Source organism: Podarcis pityusensis (assembly GCF_964106645.2).
Source record: "Podarcis pityusensis genome assembly, chromosome: 1".
NCBI classification, from domain to species: Eukaryota; Metazoa; Chordata; class Lepidosauria; order Squamata; family Lacertidae; genus Podarcis; species Podarcis pityusensis.
Window position 1 is genome coordinate 120,370,520 of NC_138028.1, and position 20,254 is coordinate 120,390,773.

General features: G+C 42.9%; 1 protein-coding gene across 4 annotated transcripts in view; it reads right to left on the minus strand.

Moving 5' to 3' along the window:
* The window catches only part of CALCRL (calcitonin receptor like receptor), a 91,766-nt gene that overhangs the window by 27,989 nt on the left and 43,523 nt on the right, over nucleotides 1-20,254 (minus strand). For 2 of the 4 annotated variants that reach the window (XR_013976971.1, XM_080971491.1), the window contains exons 2-5: nucleotides 7,481-7,584; nucleotides 6,375-6,546; nucleotides 3,834-3,944; nucleotides 2,290-2,402 (exon numbers count right to left, since the gene is read on the minus strand). Coding sequence is in view for 3 of the 4 variants with exons in the window: in XM_080971491.1 (XP_080827617.1) it covers nucleotides 2,290-2,402; nucleotides 3,834-3,944; nucleotides 6,375-6,546; nucleotides 7,481-7,531 (447 nt within the window). In the remaining variant the exon portion in view is untranslated. Of the gene's footprint in view, nucleotides 1-2,289; nucleotides 2,403-3,833; nucleotides 3,945-6,374; nucleotides 6,547-7,480; nucleotides 7,585-8,199; nucleotides 8,272-19,631; nucleotides 19,657-20,254 lie in introns of those variants that run through there. The other 2 variants (XM_080971492.1, XM_080971493.1) reach the window with 2 other exon arrangements.

Below are 20,254 nucleotides of genomic sequence, written 5' to 3' on the forward strand. Positions count from 1 at the left end.
CCCGAGGTATTATTTCTGGGTTAGCGAAGTCTGTAACCTGAAGCGTATGTAACCCGAGCTACCACTTTACAAGAAGAACATTTGTTTAAAGAAGATTGGAAAATGCTGGGGGAGACGACTGTGCACACTTGAAAACATTGGCAGCATTAAGATAATAAGTTTTGAAGGAAGTAATAATGGAATATTGAATGGTTTAGTTTATATAAAATGTGCAGGGATTTATGCAAAAGGAACCATGGAAAGAGAAGAAGGGAAATCACTGATAAGGTTGTTTAAATGAATATTCTAAATTGTAAAACAGAATATTTAATTATATCCCCCAGTGCTGGGTGCAGAGTCAATGGTAATGTGTACACAGCCTGAGACTTAGTACTGCCCTTTTCAAAATCAAAAGAGAGGAGGATTAGAACAAAACTAGAATTAGTTGGCTGTGCCACTCATTGACTATGGACCTCCTTGCCTTTGTCCTACCAATACCAATAGGCACCAGTTTTCACTGCCTAGGAGATCACAGTGCAAAAGTGTCTTCGAAGTGGATTCTTTTTTAAAAATATTTATTTGGTTTTTCAAATTACAGTTTTACAATCACATATCGAACATACAACATAAAAACAAGATTCCAATGAATCTCCTGGACTTTCCTCCTGCCCTTTGTGGGTTCTAATGTCAGTCATTTCCTCCTGCATCTTTTATGATAATCCAAATCTTCTATATCTCCATTATATCCTTAATTCACCATTAAATTACAAGTGTTATTCCAATCCTACTAACAATTTTAAATGTTTACAATGGTTTTTAAGATAAATTATAATTTTCCCCCATTCTTTATTAAAATTTTGGTCTTTCTGATTTCTGATTCTGCCGGTCGCCATTTCGGCATTAATCCATCAGCTTAATCTGCCATTCTTTTCTGGTTGGGACTCAAAGTGGATTATTCCACCCGCAAGCTTCTTGAAGCCAGCATAAAGGACTTGACAGTCCTTTCAGCATCATTCTCACAAGTCTGCTTGGGCCTGTAAGAACCTAGAAGGGAGCAATGAGTTTTCCCAAGCCTTTGTCCACCATGGAGAAAGTGGGCTTAAGGATCAAGAAGGGCATCAGGTGGCGTAGTGTAGCTTGTAGATTGGGAAGTCTAATCTACCAGATTAACTGGCCTCTCATCTCTATGATCTCTTAAGGTGTCAAATGTGTGCTTCATGGCAGCCAGCACTCATTGCTTCTGCATAATAGCCAGAGGAATATTATTTTCACCCAAAGGGCAGAGTGGAGGTTGGATTCTATTCTGTAAAGAGAACACGGACATACTCTATGGAAGGATGTTGTAATGGGAAGACTGTTCTGCACAATACAGTGGTACCTCGGGTTAAGAACTTAATTCGTTCCGGAGGTCCGTTCTTAACCTGAAACTGTTCTTAACCTGAAGCACCACTTTAGCTAATGGGGCCTCCCGCTGCCGCCACACAATTTCTGTTCTCATCCTGAAGCAAAGTTCTTAACCTGAGGTACTATTTCTGGGTTAGCGGAGTGTGTAACCTGAAGAGTCTGTAACCTGAAGCATCTGTAACCCCAGGTACCACTGTATTTTGGTAAATAATTCAGTGCTGCTGGGGTGAACCCTCACCCGCAGTAAAAATATAACAAAAAAGAGACTGCTTCAAGGATTGGTAAGTTTCTGTCACGTTTCTAATGTACCTTTATCAAATAAAAACTTATGAAAACTGCTAATGTCTCCCCTCCAACATGCAGCAGTTCCTTAAAAACAACAACTGTTTATGATCCTGCCCTCACTAATTTGTGAGCCCCTCTCTCTATAGAATGCATTACTATCTGCCCAATTGGAAGGGGCAATAAAAGAGCCAGGGGTCAGCAAACTTTTTCAGCAGGGGGCCGGTCCACTGTCCCTCAGACCTTGTGGGGGGCCGGACTAGATTTTGAAAAATAAATAAATGAATGAATTCCTGTGCCCCACAAATAACCCAGAGATGCATTTTAAATAAAAGGACACATTCTACTCATGTAAAAACATACTGATTCCCAGACCGTCCACGGACTGGATTTAGAAGGCGATTGAGCTGGATCCGGCCCCCGGGTCTTAGTTTGCCTACCCATGAGTAAAACCAATAGTAACCATTTGGTAAAATACTACATGCATTTCAAACTTCCCTGAAATACAACGGCGGTGAAAAACAAAGGTTGCATATCAAAAGGCGCATGATGCCATAATAACATCAGTTCCATGTGCTTTTGAAATGGATCCCATCCCCCGATAATGTTCATTTTTCAGCCTACCTGCACTTTATCATTTACTCCTAAACTACAGCGTGTGTAGTTTGTCCATGTTCTGTTGCTTTCGGGATGTACAAACCATTGCCCATTTTCTTCACAGGTCTTAAAAACTTTTTCTTGTTACGGAAAATTAAGGAGGGGGAAAAACACACACATAGTCATTACTCTTGTTTCTGTATTTAACAAGCAGATGTAGAAAAATAAAAGAAGATGTCAAAATTTCAGAGAAATTGAAAAACAAACCAACCCGATCTATCTCATTATTTCACTTGGGAAGTAAATGTGAATATATCACTTAAGGTTGCATTAATGCAATAACGCAGCACAAAGGTTCTGTGCACTCACATTGAAATAGAGAAACATGCGTTAAAGTGGGTTGTAAACATACATAATTGCATCCTGGATAATAATCATGACACCTTTTCACATAAATGAAACACTCACTGCCCTATAGTATATTACAAATTCCCAGGTAAGATCCTCCCTCTATTGTGTGGGCAGGTAATTCCTCCCCTACCTGGCCTGGTCTCCTTGGCAACGCTTCCCCCAGGTGGGATTGGACAACTGACTGAGGTAGGCAGAGACCTCCAGGTATCCCACCTAAGGGAAGGCGAAGCCAAGCCTGTGTTGATGGAGCCGCTCAAGATCCAGGGGCTGTGCGCGTCCACGCAAAGGTCGCCCCCCGTTTTATGCGGGGAGCAGTCATTACAAATTAAATGGCATAAATGTCCAATAACTGTTGAATTGAAGCACAAAGTTCAAATGGCATTATTTAGGCGCAAGATGGTCTTGCGGGATCCACTCTCACCCTTGGGCTCCAGTGCAGTTTAGGAGGCTTCGAACAAACCGCTTGGCTGTCCTAACCTTGGTTGTCTCACCTCTGGGTGAATGACAATTCTGCCCTGGTTTGGCATTTCAGCATCAAGAGAAAAAGTGCACAATATATTCCGGCCTACAGAACTGAAATCCTTTCAAGCTAAAGACAACTCGGTAGCCAAGCAAGGCACTTTAAAAAATATTTTTTAAAAATGCAAAGTGATGTGGGAATGCAAAGAACCAGACCTAAGACTCGAAAAATGAGAAAGTGGGGGAAACTGAAATTGACCCATTTGCCCATCTGTAGTTAGGTATAATAATAATAATAATAATAATAATAATAATAATAATAATAATTTATTTATACTCCATTCATCTGGCTGGGTTTTCCCAGCCACTCTGAGTGGCTCCCAATAGAATATTAAAAACACGATCAAACTTTAAAAACTTCCCTAAACAGGACTGCCTTCAGATGTTTTCTAAAAGTCAGGCAGTTGTTTATTTCCTTGACATCTGATGGGAGGGCGTTCCACAGGGCGGGTGCCACTACTGAGAAGGCCCTCTGACTGGTACAATGTGAAGGAACCAATGTTGGTCTAAGTCTGGTCTTAAATGGGCAAGAGAGTGGCTTTTAGAAAGGCACAAGAGCAGCACCACAAATAGCATCTTCCTTGTGGTATTGGTGAGACTCATTCACATTTTAATACATTTCCTCACTGGCAGAGATTTACCTGAGGGGTCAAAGTCCTGATAGTAATCAGGGCAGTTCTGGACGACTGTTTTCCCCAAAGCAGTATCATCCCAGCACAACCAGCCATCCCATGTCCTATTGCAATGAGGACCTAAGCAAAAGACGAGAGAAGAAGTTATGAAGTGTTTGATCCTAAGTCACCATGAAGAATGTCCTCCTGTGGAAGGAGACTTCCTTTGACAGAAGGACTCCTTCTGTTCCAGGAAGCTGACCTTTGGATCAAGTCCAGTGGATTTGCAATGGCTACATATCTGCTTTCGAGGTAAACAAAAAACCTTCCCCCATGACCACTACATCTGTTTCATCTGGGCTTTCAAACATCACTACCATATCCTCTTGAGTATCTATAGATTATTGGGAGCTCTTGAGGCTCTGTCACCCTACGATACGATACGATACGATACGATACGATACGATACGATATGATACGATATGATAATCTTTATTGTCACTGTCCCATAAAGAACAACGAAATTGAAAAATCTACATAAGACATTCAAAAACCAACCAGCCTGCTATCACAACCTGGTTAGCCCCCTAAAAACTCTGATACCCCATTTTTAAATACAATAAAATCCCATAAAGGTAAAGGTAAAGGTAAAGGTAAAGGTAAAGGTAAAGGTAAAGGGACCCCTGACCATTAGGTCCAGTCGTGACAGACTCTATGGTTGCGGCGCTCCTCTCACTTTATTGACCGAGGGAGTTGGCGTACAGCTTCTGGGTCATGTGGCCAGCATGACTAAGCCGCTTCTGGAGAACCAGAGCAGTGCACAGAAACACCGTTTACCTTCCCGCCGGGGAGATACCTATTTGTCTACTTGCACTTTGACATGCTTTCAAACTGCTAGGTTGGCAGGAGCAGGGACCGAGCAACGGGAGCTCACCCCATCACGGGGATTCGAACTGCCGACCTTCTGATCAGCACGTCCTAGGCTCTGTGGTTTAACCCACAGCGCCACCTTACATTGCATTTAAAACCAAAATTGCTTTTGGATAGAAACTGTTTCTCAGGGAGCTAGTCCTAGTCTTTATAACCCTGTACCGTCTTCCAGAAGGCAGAAGCTTGACACTAACATGACCAAGAAGCAGAATGCTATTAGCCCCCAAACGGAAAGAAAAAAGCACTGGCCCAAAAATGGAAAACTAAAGAAGAATGGCAACTTAAAAAGGATGGCAACAGAATATGCACAATTTGAAGACTTAACACACAGAATAAGAGAACAAGAAGTACATGATTTAAAGAAGATTGGAAATCGTTGGTTGAATACATTGGGAAATAACTGTATACAGTTGGAAAAGCTGGCAGCATTAAGATAAATTCAACGGCGTAAACAAGTTTTGATGGGTACAATAACGGAATACAGAGTTGGTATAGTTTTTGTAAAATATGCAGGGATTTGTGATAGGTAAAATGAACCATGGAAAGAGAAGAAGGGAAGTCATTGCTATCTTAAGGATGTAAAATGAGTATTTTGAATTGTAAAACGGAAAATTTAAATATATACATGAAGCAGAATGCTAGAGTGAAGCTACGTGACAAACTGGTTTGCTCTGCCAGGGCCTCCAATGCAGCTGGTCAAAATTAGGGGTGGAAGGTCTGCATGGTCCCATTTCTTTTAGGTCTCATTGATTTGCTGAGACCTGCAGTCCACAATTTCAAAACCCTGATTTAATTAGGATAATTTCTAAAAATATGTAATTCCATGTACCGTGTGCTGCACCTTTCAACTCCCTGAGTTTGTTTGCTTCATGTTCTTTCCCTCCTCCTCTGAACTGCTTGCGAAGGATCCTTAATACCATATTTTTCCGTGTATAAGACGCCCCTATGTATTTTGGGGGACTCCAATTTTGGGGAGGGTTGCCCATAGTTGTTGAGCTTTTTTGGGGGTGGGGATGCGAAAAATCACTCACCAGACTGACAAACGCTGCCGATCGCACGCATCATGAAAGCCACAGAGTGTCTGCCCGCTCACCACCAGCAGCTGGCAAGCGCACCTACAATTGCCGCAGCGGAAGCCAATCCACAGCAGCCCTTGCCGCAGCCACCGATCGCCAACCCAATGGACACAGCAGCAGCCAATCCAAAGCAGCCCTTGCCGCAGGCACCAATCGCCCACCCAATCGCTGCTGGCAACCAATCGCCAGTCCCCCCTCCACACTATCCATGTGTAAGACAAGCCCCGATTTTGAACATTGTTTTACAGTAAAAAAGACCTCGTCTTATACACGGAAAAGTACGGTACATAAGGCATCAAGAGTGCTTTTTAAGCAGAGACTGGATGGCGTCCTACCAGGAAGACTGTACAAGTCGGTTTCCTGCATTGGCAGGGGCTACAACTCTAGAATCCTATAATTACAGGGGTCTGAATGAGATATTATGCTTGCATGGGGATTGCCTTTGTTTTTCAGAATGTAATTTTAAGTAACAACAGATACAATGCTTTCATTCAGAATATATGGGTTTGTTCAGGTTTTTTTTTTTTTTTAAAAAAAATAACATTTCAGGTTTCTTTTTTTTTACCTTCATTCTTTTGAGAAGGTGTTTGCATAATTTTCTGGTAACATTCAAACTGTGCTGTCATGATTTTATTCACAGTTACGCTTAGTCCATAGATATCTTCGGTTGCGTTCGTATCCTCTTTTATATAACCTTCCTTGGTTGCATTCTCGTCCGGAACCGCCGTGACAAAAATCTGAATAGAAAGGGAGAAAGAAATTGCCACCGTTCTTAGGAGGGATGCAGTATTTCATCGATTAATTAGTTAGAATAAGTGGGGCGAAATATTCCAAGCGATTAAAGAGGCTTCTTCCAAGAAACCAGGCAGGAGATTTTTAAAAAGAGGTTAATGCGTCTACCTGTAAAAACCATTGGTCACAACTTACAAGGCTCTACCCTTCCACCATTTCTCTTGCGCAGCAGGCATGACTCTTTAAATGTAGTCATATGCCTGTGCCAGTTTAAAATAAGCAGGTGGCGGAAACACTTTTTGTCCGTATGCAAATTTATGCAAATGAGATCTATTCATTGATCAAATTCCCACAATTAACTAAGACTTAACAAGACCGATTTCCTTGTGAGATAATGACTTTCCACTGCAGTTTGCAACTGGGAATTCACTTTTTAAGGGACAGAAAGAATAGTGGGTTCTCTGAGATGGGGCTGTTCCACTGCCACCACAGATCTTGTGCATGCCCAGAGCTTCCTCTTCCTCTCCTGTTGCCTCCAGCCGCTTCATGCACCCTCAAAATAAGCTCCAGAAAGTTGGGGGGCACACAGGGGGAGGAAATAAAAATCCCATTGCAGCAGTGGAACCAGGCGCATTAGACACAACACATTGTTTCATAGCTGAAATGTTTAAAGCTTGCAGAAATTTATAAATTCATTGGCTTGATCCACAGGAGAAATGCCAGTTTTCAGATTATTATTTTTTGGTGTTTTTTTGTGTGTGTTTTTTTTGAGGGATGGATATGCTAGCGGAGTGAAAAGCATGAAAATCTGAGGCCTGACCTGATTTTGATGGTGTCGGTAACGTAATATGTGTGCTTTGCATATGCATATTGAAAAAGAAGAAGAAAAATACCTTTATTATACTGTATGAGTAACTTGAGGGAAAGAAAGCAACTCACCAAGGTCTGAGCTAAGAGGAACACCATCTGCATGATCCAATTTGTCTCCATCACTCAATATAGCTAGTGTAGTTGTTGCCCCGTAGTTCAGAAAAGAAGTGTGGCTGAAATTAAGACAAACACATTTTTTAAAAATAAAATTAAAAAGCAACCTTAAACCAAATAGACACTCATAATATTTCACTTGAAGAACAATAACCAGCCAAAGTTAAGCACTTTCATTTCCATTTTTTTTCACCGAAAGGGAGAAATTAAAACATATGGTTAATTACTCCCATTGTAGTCAACTTAAAAGTGACAAATGGTTTTACTGTGTACTATATATTTAGGAAGGGATGCGGGTGGCGCTGTGGGTTAAACCACAGAGCCTAGGACTTGCTGATCAGAAGGTCGGCGGTTTGAATCCCCGTGATGGGGTGAGCTCCTGTTGCTCGGTCCCTGCTCCTGCCAACCTAGCAGTTCGAAAGCACGTCAAAGCGCAAGTAGATAAATAGGTACTGCTCCGGCGGGAAGGTAAACAGTGTTTCCATGCGCTGCTCTGGTTTGCCAGAAGCGGCTTAGTCATGCTGGCCACATGACCTGGAAGCTGTACGCCGGCTCCCTCGGCCAATAAAGCGAGATGAGCGCCACAACCCCAGAGTCATCCATGACTGGACCTAATGGTCAGGGGTCCCTTTACCTATGCACAGGAGACTTTTGTTTCTACAAGTGGAAATTACCCTTCTTCCCCTCCACCTTCCTATTTGCCCCTGCCGTGGACTCTAGTGCCAATCTGAGGGCAAGGGAAGAGCCTGCAAAATGAAAGAAGGAATAGTACACAAGCCAGGACTGAAATTGTGCAATTGTAATTGTAAAAAAGCAGCAACCCCAAACCCAGAAGCTTTTCTCTTGGGAATGATGGGATCAGAGTTACCTAAACAATATAGATATTCATTTATGTGTGCAATCACTGCTGCAAGAATGATATTTTCCCCAAAACGGGAAGAAGAAGAAGTCCCGACGAAAAAAGAATGATTACAGAAATTCATGGACTATGCAGAAATGGCGAAACTTACCGGAAGGAAAAGAAATCAGGACAACAGAATTTTTATCAAGGAATGGAAATCGTTTATTGGATCTTTACAAACAAATTAAAACATTAGCAGGATTGCTGTAAAAACTTGCAGTTTCTAAAACCTGTATGAAATGGATGAGGAAAAGAATTGATAGTGTTTATTGGGATAGTGTTTATTGGCGTAAAAAAAGAGAGGGTAAATTCATGGAACCGCTGAAAGAGGGGGAGGGAAGTCAAAGTTTGATATGTGATAATTGTTTTAATTTCTTTCTTGAAATGTTTATTTGTTATAAATGAAAATCATAAATAAACTTCTTTTTTAAAAAAGGACCGAAATGGTGCTGAATAAGATTGCTTCCCTTTCCACATCAACTGTCACCGATCCTTGCATGGACCAGGTTCTTTGGCTTATTCTTTGTGAAGAAAGATTGAATTATTTGATGATGGCCTGAGGCTATTCTGGAAGGAGATCAGACAATTTCAGAGGACAAGTCTCTACCAACCACAATAAACCACAGTAGCTACATGCAATTTCCAGGATGTCACTGAATACTAAGTGTGTGTGATGTAAAGGTGAAGGAAAACAAAACAAAACTTTTTTTTTTTTTTAAATGCCTTCGTTTTAATCAGCTTCATTCTACTTTAATTGCTGCATTCCGATGTCCATAACTTTGGTGTTTTCTGTTCAAACGGCACCAAATGTGCAGAATTCTATGATTCTCTCAGGGCACCAAACTTGAAAATTTCAGACAGACTGGGCAAAAGGTCCTTGGGATTTGATATCTTGCTTTATCACTATCCTAAGGAGTCTCAAAGTGGCTAACAATCTCCTTTCCCTTCCTCCCCCACGACAAACACTCTGTGAGGTGAGTGGGGCTGAGAGACTTCAGATAAGTGTGACTAGCCCAAGGTCACCCAGCAGCTGCATGTGGAGGAGCAGGGAATCAAACCCGGTTCACCAGATTACGAGTCCACTGCTCTTAACCACTACACCACACTGGCTCACCTTGTTTTAGAGGTGATGAAAAAGGACAGGACACCCGATAAGCTTCCTTTTAGAGGAGACCCATCCTCTTCTCCAGATTGTACCTTTGGCGTTTTCCAGGCAAAAGGCATGAAATATTCACACGTTGAACTGCTACCTCTGCACATCGTGCATGTCAATTTTCAGGCAGTTTGCATGCTCACAAATACAAGTGAAAATGAACGGGGGAGCATTCATTTGCCCTTTGCCTTTGTTTTTTGAAATAAATGCATACCCCTAGTGACTGTCAGCTGTTACACTGAAGGAGAATCAGGAGAGGCATTTTGCCCCCGTGCCCAGCTTGTTTGTATCCCAAAAACATCTGGGTCACCACTGATAGAAATAGATTTTCTGGGAAAGACGGATCTCTGATCCGGAAGCCCCTATCATATGTTCTTAATTTGATCATCGAAAGGAAGAAGAAATATCCTCAACAACATTGAGCACTGCTCATCCATCCTCCATTGCTTTTGTGGCCAATGGGTGATAGCCATACAGTGTTACCTTGTTTCTCAAACTTAATCTCCGTTCCAAAACAAAAGCGTTCCAAAACCAAGGCGCGCTTTCCCATAGAAAATGGATTAATCCATTTCAGACTTTTAATAACAATCCCCAAAACAGCAATTTAACATGAATTTTACTATCTAAGGAGACCATTGATCCATAAAATGAAAGCAATAAACAATGTTCAGTGGTACCTCGGGTTAAGAACGTAATTCGTTCTGGAGGTCCATTCTTAACCTGAAACTGTTCTTAACCTGAGATACCACTTTAGCTAATGGGGCCTCCTGCTGCCTCCGGAGCCCGATTTCTGTTCTTATTCTGAAGCAAAGTTCTTAACCTGAGGTACTATTTCTGGGTTAGTGGAGTGTGTAACCTGAAGCGCATGTAACCTGAGGTACCACTGTAATTGACTGCCTTAGTGTTCTTTGTAGATCCCCCCCAAAATAGCTCAACAACTTTGGCCAACCCTGCCCCCCCAAAAAGCTCAAAAACTTTGTAGTCTACTCTCCAAAAAAAATAAAAAAATAAAAAAAAGCTAACAACTTTGGCCAACCCTCCCCTAAAAAAATCTCAACAACTCTTGGCAATGACAATGGGTAGATCACAGCCAGTCTTTTTATACTGTGAGTAGATCACAGTTTCTTGGGAGTTGGATGTGCCTGGTGTACAGTGGTACCTCAGGTTAAGTACTTAATTTGTTCCGGAGGTCCATTCTTAACCTGAAACTGTTCTTAACCTGAAGCACCATTTTAGCTAATGGAGCCTCCCGCTGCTGCCGCGCTGCCGGAGCACGATTTCTGTTCTCATCCTGAAGCAAAGTTCTTAACCCGGGGTACTATTTCTGGATTAGCGGAGTCTGTAACCTGAAGCATATGTAACCTGAAGCGTCTGTAACCCGAGGTACCACTGTACTGCAGTCACACAATCAATCAGTAGCTGAACTGGGTTCCATACAGTCACACACACAAAAAAGAGCCACAAAAATGCAAAATAAGTAGCAAAAACAGACAGACTTCAGTGTAACACTCCAAACAGAAGTGTGGCACTAAACTTGGAAGCGTAAGTCTCAAAACGGAGCACGTTCAGCTTCCAAAAAAAGTTCACAAACCGGAACACTTACTTCCAGGTTTGCAGTGTTTGGGTTCCAAGTTGTTTGAGAACCAAGGTGTTTGAGAACCAAGGTACCATTGTATTAAGCGAAAACCCACAGAAATCAATGGCCTTGAGTGGGTTTTATGCCAATAGCTAGATCTCGCTCCATGGCTTTGCGTTGTTTAAGCAGCTCTGTTTTGTACTATGGAAATTTAAATTCCTACATGCACAGCTCTGTCTAGACTCAAGCAGCATTTTCCCATACGCTCCTCTGTCTCTAATCTTCAGACTTATTTTCTCCAACAGTCATGACCTACAAGATAGATTTATGACAGTAAACAAACAGTTGACTCCATGGATACTATTTTGGACAAATACAACTCTTTTAAATAGGTATGATAAAATTCTTCTCAAACTAGGACTGGGATATGAAGCATATTTACTCAGTTCTAGGCATGTTTATTAGACATATGTGGCATTAATCTGAATGGGTTTTACTTCCAAGTGCATAGCATGATTTCACAACCTGATGTGGTGTCTTTCACAAAAACCTACATATAATGTACGTCAAAAGATATTTTTTTTTTAAAAAAAATCCTGATTTAACTTAATTGTGGTGGCATCCTCTACCAAAAAAACAAGTGTATATTGGTTAACAAAAATGTAAGAAATCTGTCAAATGCAGGCAAATGTAGGAAATCTGCCAAATGCTTAACACTTACTGAAAAAACGATCATGTAAAATGTGTGGACTCTCAGCCTAACCATGCCACCTGGATATAAATGTAATAAGAAAATGAAAAAAAATAACTGCAAAAGCTCAATTACCCTCATTCAATTTCTTCCCTGCATAGTGACACTAATGGCAAGAGATAAGAAGGGAGTGAAGGCGTAACAAAAATATTGAGTATAAGGGAATAAAAGTATGCTTCTAGGATAGATTTGACATATGATAAATGCATTTTTGACATACGATTTCACTGAAGCAAGGAAGACTGTGAACCAGCTTCTGTTGCTTCATTACTATTGCAAAAGCTAGGCAGACAATATGACTTTATTTTTATTTTTATATACAGTGGTACCTTGGGTTAAGTACTTAATTCGTTCCGGATGTCCGCTCTTAACCTGAAACTGTTCTTAACCTGAAGCACCACTTTAGCTAATGGGACCTCCCACTGCCGCCACGCTGCCGGAGCACGATTTCTGTTCTGTGACAGATGGCCATCCGAGCTCTGTTTAAAAACCTCCAACATAAAGGTAAAGGACCCTTTGACTCTGCGGTTCTGGTGCTCATCTTGCTTTACTGGCTGAGGGAGCCGATGTTTGTCCGCAGACAGTTTTTCCGGGTCATGTGGTCAACATGACTAAGCTGCTTCTGGCGAAACCAGAGCAGCGCATGGAAACACCATTTACCTTCCCGCTGGAGCGGTACCTATTTGTCTACTTGCACTTCGTGCTTTCGAACTGCTAGGTTGGCAGGAGCAGGGACCAAGCAACGGGAGCTCACCCCGTCGCGGGGATTCAAACTGCCGACCTTCTGATTGGCAAGCCCTAGGCTCTGTGGCTTAACCCATAGCACCACCTGTGTCCCTTTAGGTAAAAGGTAAAGGGACCCCTGACCATTAGGTCCAGTCGTGACCGACTCTGGGGTTGCGGCGCTCATCTCGCTTTATTGGCTGAGGGAGCCGGCATACAGCTTCCGGGTCATGTGGCCAGTATGACTAAGCTGCTTCTGGTGAACCAGAGCAGCGCACGGAAACGCTGTTTACCTTCCCGCTGGAGCGTTACCTATTTATCTACTTGCACTTTGACATGCTTTTGAACTGGTAGGTTGGCAGGAGCAGGGACCGAGCGACGGGAGCTCACCCCATCGCGGGGATTCAAACTGTCAACCTTCTGAACAGCAAGCCCTAGGCTCTGTGGTTTAACCCACAGCGCCACCCGCGTCCCTTTACTTTTAGATTTATTTCACACAGGTGGAAAATGAACAAAGATGTGCTTTAAAACAGGTCCAGAATTCCACAAAGAAGCCCTCTACTTTCCTGCGCTGTGTGGCTCTGAACTGAGAACTGGCTTAGAACATCATGTTCCACCCCCTAGTGATGGCAAACCCATTTAAACTGGGTTAACCTTTTGCGGCAAACTATTATCAACTCAGCGCCGTGTTTTTTCCTGTTTTAAAAACATGTCCTCAATGGACATTTAAAATAACTTTCTTTCCTGAGCAACCTGGTGCCAAAAAAAGAAGAAGCAAGAAAGCAACACCCTATTTCAAACAAAGCCCTGCTGGAAAAGAAATGCGTTGTCATGCTTGAAAGAACACATTTTGAAAACGCTCGCTCTTCCTAAAGGCAACACACGTTCATTACTGGGCAAAATAATCTGGGAAACCAAAGAAGCTCGTTTCTGAAGAGATAGCATCTCATCATCACTTCATCTGACCAAAAAGTTTTCTTTGGGCATTTTACTTGTGTGCAAAGTCAAGATGCAAGCGGGGAGAAGAGGACATGAGTCCAAACACAAACATCCATCTCTGCCTCCTCCATGCGTTGGGGGTCAATGCGGGGGGAGAGAGAGCAAGGGGGTGGAGCTCATCACAGTTTCCCTGCACCCACGTTGGCTTCTGCATTCAAGCAGAATGGCCGAAAACACCTGAAGACGGCAAGCCTTTCTTGCTGGTGAACCAATATTGCGGAATTTTAGCACTTCCTATCGGTAGTCCCATGGACTGCAAGAAAATCAGACCTCTCCATTCTGAAGGAAATCAGCCCTGAGTGCTCACTGGAAGGACAGATCCTGAAGCTGAGGCTCCAATACTTTGGCCACCTCATGAGAAGAGAAGACTCCCTGGAAAAGACCCTGATGTTGGGAAAGATGGAGGGCACAAGGAGAAGGGGATGATGGAGGATGAGATGGTTGGACAGTGTTCTCGAACCTATCAGCATGAGTTTGACCAAACTGCGGGAGGCAGTGGAAGATAGGAGTGCCTGGCATGCTCTGGTCCATGGGGTCACGAGGAGTCGGACACGACTGAACAACAACAACAATTGGTATTAACACTCCAGCTCTTGTAGATCCACCTGTTTAGAAGCAAGCATTCCCCTGAACTTGTGCCCTACTTGTTTTTATTAATTGTTAGGCAACCCTGTATTGGTAAATTTATCATCTTCCAAAGCAACTACTCTATTCCGAACTTAAAAATAGAAAGTGTAATGCTGGTTTAAAGGGGTTTAAAGACTCTCTCAAGGCAAATCTAAAAAAATGTAGTATAAACACCAACAATTGGGAAACACTGGCCTGCGAAGGCTCCAATTGGAGAACAGCCTTTACCAAAGGTGTCATGGGCTTTGAAGACGCTCGAACGCAGGACGAAGGGAAGAAACATGCTAAGAGGAAGGCACACCTAGCAAATCCACACCGTGATCAACTCCTTCCCAGAAACTTGTGTCCCCACTGTGGAAGGACATGTGGATTCACAATTGGCCTCCACAGTCACTTGCGGACTCACTGTTAAAACCGTGTTTATGGAAGACAATCTTACTCAGCTACGAATGAAGAAGAAGAAGAAGAATGTCTAATGCTTTACAATTTTTTATGTGTTGTAAATAGTACTATTATTATTATTGTTGTTGTTGTTGTTATCATCATCATCATTAAATTGATTTGCTTTATTGCATTTTTCAATTGCAGATGCTTTCATTCCTTTGATGGAATTCTTTTATTGTATTTTAATTATGCACTTATGCATTTACTTATGCATTTTAGTTACGTCGTATTTTATACTTGTAAACTCCTTAGAAGCTATTTTACCATGCAAGTGCATAACCTCCAACAATTCACCGATGAAATGAGGGACAGCTTCCAACATATATAAAAACATAATAAAACAAAAAACTCCCCTATACAGGGCTGCCTTCAGATGTCTTCTAAAAGTTGTGTAGTTACTTATCTCTTTGGATCAGGGGTCCAATAACTCCATACCTTTCAACATTTCCCCGATGAAAATAGGGACGTCCTAAGGAAAAGTCGGACATTCCAGGATCAACTCAGAAACCAGGATGGTTCCTGTAAATCTAGGACTGTCCCTGGAAAACTTGGAGGGTCTGCAAGTGTTATATACACCATTAAATTAATAAACAAGAACTCTGGAACCATCAAAATTCTATTTTTTTTAAAAAAAGTGTCACGAGGAGGCATAAAAAAATAAGCCTCTTTCCTAAGAGAAGACTACTTTCTAGAAAATGGAGTACACAGCACTAGCCTAGATTCTGCAAAGCTTGCTTTATGCTCGATAATCAAGCTTGCTGCATCAAAGGAAATGTGCCTTGCAAAGTGCACTTAGCAAAGCAGAAATGCGCTCGCTCTGTAGTAAAATGCTTTGCATTGATGCCAAAACCTGGACAGCCTTAATAAGAAATGAGAGAACTTCGCTAAAGTTGAAACTGATCACAACACAAGCACAGTTAAAAGCAGGACCAAGGAAAGAGGAATAAGCAAACATCCGTACAGAAAGAAATGTGATGGGTTTTTCGATTCGGACATGCATCTGCAAATATCAAAGGGGAATCAGATGTCTGTATAAAGTCAAGGGATGCTCTCTGCAAGGGCTGACATCAAAAGTGGGCAAATGCCGTTCCAGCTTGACTGGAAAGGACCCTTATTCAATTCAGTGCTTTTTCTTTTTTCTTTTTTTCTCAATTAAATGCATTTTTTATAAGGAATAGATGTCCCTATGGGTACATCTTCATACGTAAAAAAAAAAAAAAAAAAGTAAAGACAAAGGACTCCTGGACGGTTAAGTCCAGTCAAAGGCGACTATGGGGTTGCAGCGCTCATCTCGCTTTCAGGCCGAGGGAGCCGGTGTTTGTCCACAGACAGCTTTCCGGGTCATGTGGCCAGCAGGACTAAACCGCTTCTGGTGCAACGGGACACCGTAACGGAAACCAGAGCACATGGAAACAAGTTTACCTTTCCGTCGCAGCGCTACCTATTTATCTACTCACACTGGCCAGCTTTCGAACTGCTAGGTCGGCAGGAGCTGGGACAGAGCAATGGGAGGTCACTCTGTACCACAGATTTGAACCGCTGACCTTCTGATCGGCAAGCCCAAGAGGATCAGTGGTTTAGACCACAGGACCACCTGCGTCCCTCTTCAAATGTCACTAGTTTAGGAACATAGCAATCTTCCTAATATAGTGGTACCTCGTGCTAGAAACAGGATCCGTTCTGGAGGCCCGTCCATAATGTGAAATGCCCACAACTTGGAGCGGTGAGTATGTGCAGGCATGTGGCGTGATTTGACACTTCTGCGCATGCGCAAAGCGTGATTTAGTGCTTCTGTGCATGTGAGAGTGGCGAAACCCAGAAGTAACCCATTCTGGTACTTCCGGGTTGCCGCGGGATGTACCGCGAAAAGATGCAACATGAAGCGGATGCAACACGAGGTATGACTGTACAGTGGTACCTTGGTTTACGAACTTAATCAGTTCCGAAAGTCCGTTCTTAAACCAAAGCATTCTTAAACCAAGGCGTGCTTTCCCATAGCAGCGGGGGACTCAATTTACAAATGGAACACACTCAACAGGAAGCGGAACATGTTCTGCTTCCAAGGCAAAGTTCACAAACCAAAACACCTACTTCTGGGTTTGCAGCATTCTTAATCCAAGTTGTTCATAAACGACCGTATTTTTCACTCCATAAGACACACTTTTCCCCTCCTAAAAAGTAAGGGGAAATGTCAGTGCGTCTTATGGAGCAAATGTGTGGTCGACCATTGGCTCCCTTTCTGGCCCCGCCCCCTTGCCCAGGCCTCCATTATTGAATGTTCTGCAGATGGAGGCTGTTTGTTTCCCCAGCGACATGTGACTGGCTGATGAGATTATCTGTCTGGAAACTGTAGAAATGGCTCCCTTTCCTTTCCTAAAGGAGCTGCAGAACTGTGAGTTGAACCCCATAAAAACAGGATTTTTTCCCTTTGCAAAGTAAGCTCAACAACTTTAAGCTGACCCCCTCAAAAAACGGGGCTTTTCCCCTTTGCAAAAGAAGCTGCACAACTGTGAGCTGATTCCAAAAAAACGGGGCTTTCCCCCTTTCCTCCTCTAAAAACTAGGCGCATCTTATGGTCAGGTGCGTCTTATGGAGTGAAAAATACGGTATGCTGTTCTTAAACCAAGGCACCACTGTACAGAGTCTGACAAAGGGTACATCTGCACTGTCTGTACAGACTTGCAGTGGCTCTCCGGGGGTTCAGTCTTTTGCAGCACTGCCTGGAGTTGCCATTAGCTCTACCACTTTCCCCAACTTTGCTTGCTTGTCTGTTGTAACTAACTCTGTAATTAGAAAGCGAACGGGCAATACATGCCTACGCTCGTTTCTGTTTGAGACGTGCTCCCTCGGTAATTTGACGGAAGAGCTGATCTGCTGTCTTTAGGATTTCAGAGCCCAAATGAAACTGAGTGGTACTGACTACAATGGTATCTGAAGAAGTGTGTATGCACACGAAAGCTTATACCAAGAACTAACTTAGTTGGTCTTTAAGGTGCTACAGGAAGGAATTTTTTTATTTTGACTATGGCAGACCAACACGGCTACCCATCTGTAAATGGTAGCTCAGGTTACAGACACTTCAGGTTACAGACTCCGCTGACCCAGAAATAGTACCTCTGGTTAAGAACTTTGCTTCAGGATGAGAACAGAAATCGTGTGCTGGCAGCAGCGGGAGGCCCCATTAGCTAAAGTGGTATCTCAGGTTAAGAACAATTTAAGGTTAAGAATGGACCTCCAGAACGAATTAAGTTCTTAAACGAGGTACCACTGTACATGCTTATTAGGAACACTCTCAGGGCCCTTGAAAGTGCAAGAAATTAGATTTTCTTATTCTTAAGATAAAGAAATCATGGGTGAGCAGGGCCAGGACTTGCTAGCACCTCTCAGGTGGGCGCCATTGCCATTCTAAGAGAATGACGGGAGCATTCATGGTGAGTTTTGGCACCTCTTTTTTCTGGAAAAATAGCACTGCGTGTTTGAGAAACAGTGAAATATCATAAATTCTGAATTCACAAATTGATGGCTTTTATATGGCTTTTTTATGTTATTTTTCTGCTGCACCAGTCATATCAAAATAGTGTTCTTTGCCACCCATAATGCCAGTGATACTAATCCAATCAGATAGCAAATGGTTGAATGTGACTAAGGGAGCAGTAGAGCTCAGACTGAATTATGGAAACATACTGTCATATCTGCTGATCATGATTTAACTGCCCTGCTCTCAAATAAACCTTAGCAAGGATAAAAGCATCGTTGTGTTGTTTGGTTTGCCCTGAAAGTACTCAAGCGTAATGTGCGGTGCAATGAAATTAATGTGGTGTCCTCATAAACCATAGATTAGAGCCGCCACTCTGCAAACGAACACACCGCAAGTGGGGAAAAAGGCAGCAAATGTACTGGTTTTCCAGACTTTCACCAAATGGCCCCTGTAGACAAGAATGTTTCAAGGTTCAATCGCGGGATTCATGCCCAATGAAATAACACAAGTGACCTGATGGCTTGCACTATGTTGTGAGAGCTTATGAATCCACTGCAAAAGAGTGTATGAATACGACAGGCTATTGGAGACATCTGATCTCTTAACAACTCATGGACAACTCATTTATTGATCACTTGATGCTCTAGTAAACTAGCTCTTAGTGAATGCAGAGGCAGTTCCCGGGGGGACGGGGGGGACGGGGACTCCTCTCATTCCTTCCAACATTCCAGTTCTAGTTCATGCAATGCAACATTTGTATTTATTATTATAATCTCTGTACTTGTGAGATCCCCCAGTTACTGTATTTTTTGCTCCAGAAGGCGCACCGGACCATAGGGCGCACCTAGTTTTTAGAGGGGGAAATCAAGAAAAAAAATATTATTCCCCCCCAGCCCCAAAGAGCAGCGTACAGGCTGCGTGCAACCTCTCCCTGCCAGAGGGGCTGCGCGCGGCTATCCCTGAAGCCTTCCGAGTGCAGCGCAAGTTCCCGCTGCGCTCCTCAGGCTTCGGGTTCCTTTTGCTGAAGTCGGGAGAGCAAGACTCTCCTGGCTTCATTGAAAGGAACCTGAAGCCACCAGAATGCAGCGGGAACTCACGCTGCTCTCCAAAGGCTTCAGGCGGCTATCCCTGAAGCCTGGAGAGAGAGAGGGGTCGGTGCACACCGACGCCTCTCGCTCTTCAGGCTTCAGAGAAAGCAACGCAAAGCCTCTGGAGCACAGAGGGAGTACTCCCTCTGCGCTTCGGAGGTTTCGCATTGCTATCGCTGAAGCCAAAGAGCCTGCATTCGCTCCATAGGACGCACACACATTTCCCCTTAATTTTTGGAGGGGAAAAAGTGCGTCCTACAGAGCGAACAATACGGTAATAACTGGTCCACAGTGACTGAGTGAGACTGTTGGTCCATCTAGCTCAGAAAGCATTCTCTAAAGTTTCACGGCATATCCCAGCCTTACCTGAAGATGCCAGGGATCAAAGCTTCCCCCTTACAGACCTCCGCGTTTGCTGAAAATAACCTTCTAATTTTTTTGCTATCTGCCTTCAATTTAATTCCCCACCTACATCTTCAATAATGGAATTATGAGAATTAGCATTAGTCATAGATGAATATGATGCACTGCGCTGTCATCGAACCTGACAAAGACAAAGGAGAATGTTTTTGGCAGAAAAATAATACTGAACACATCTGATAGTTTTCTAAAAATTGTAAAGATCTGGGCTTGATGGAATGAGACGACAGACTCATTGCAACCTGGTTCTCCTAAATGTAACAACCTTAAATACATTGCAGTTTATGCAATCATTTCTCCTATGCTGGTGGCTCTCCAAATATTGTTGTGACTCTTTACTCCCGATGGTGTGGAAGAAAGAGATATAATCCTGCAACCTCTGGAGAAGCAGGTACCCCTTCCAGCTCTGAGCAACCCTGGCCTCTGTTTAGCACAGGGGTCAGCAACCTTTTTCAGCCGTGGGCTGGTCCACCGTCCCTCAGACCATGTGGTGGGCTGGACTATATTGGGGGGGGGGGGGATGAAAGAATTCCTATGCCCCAGAGATGCATTTTAAATAAAAGCACACA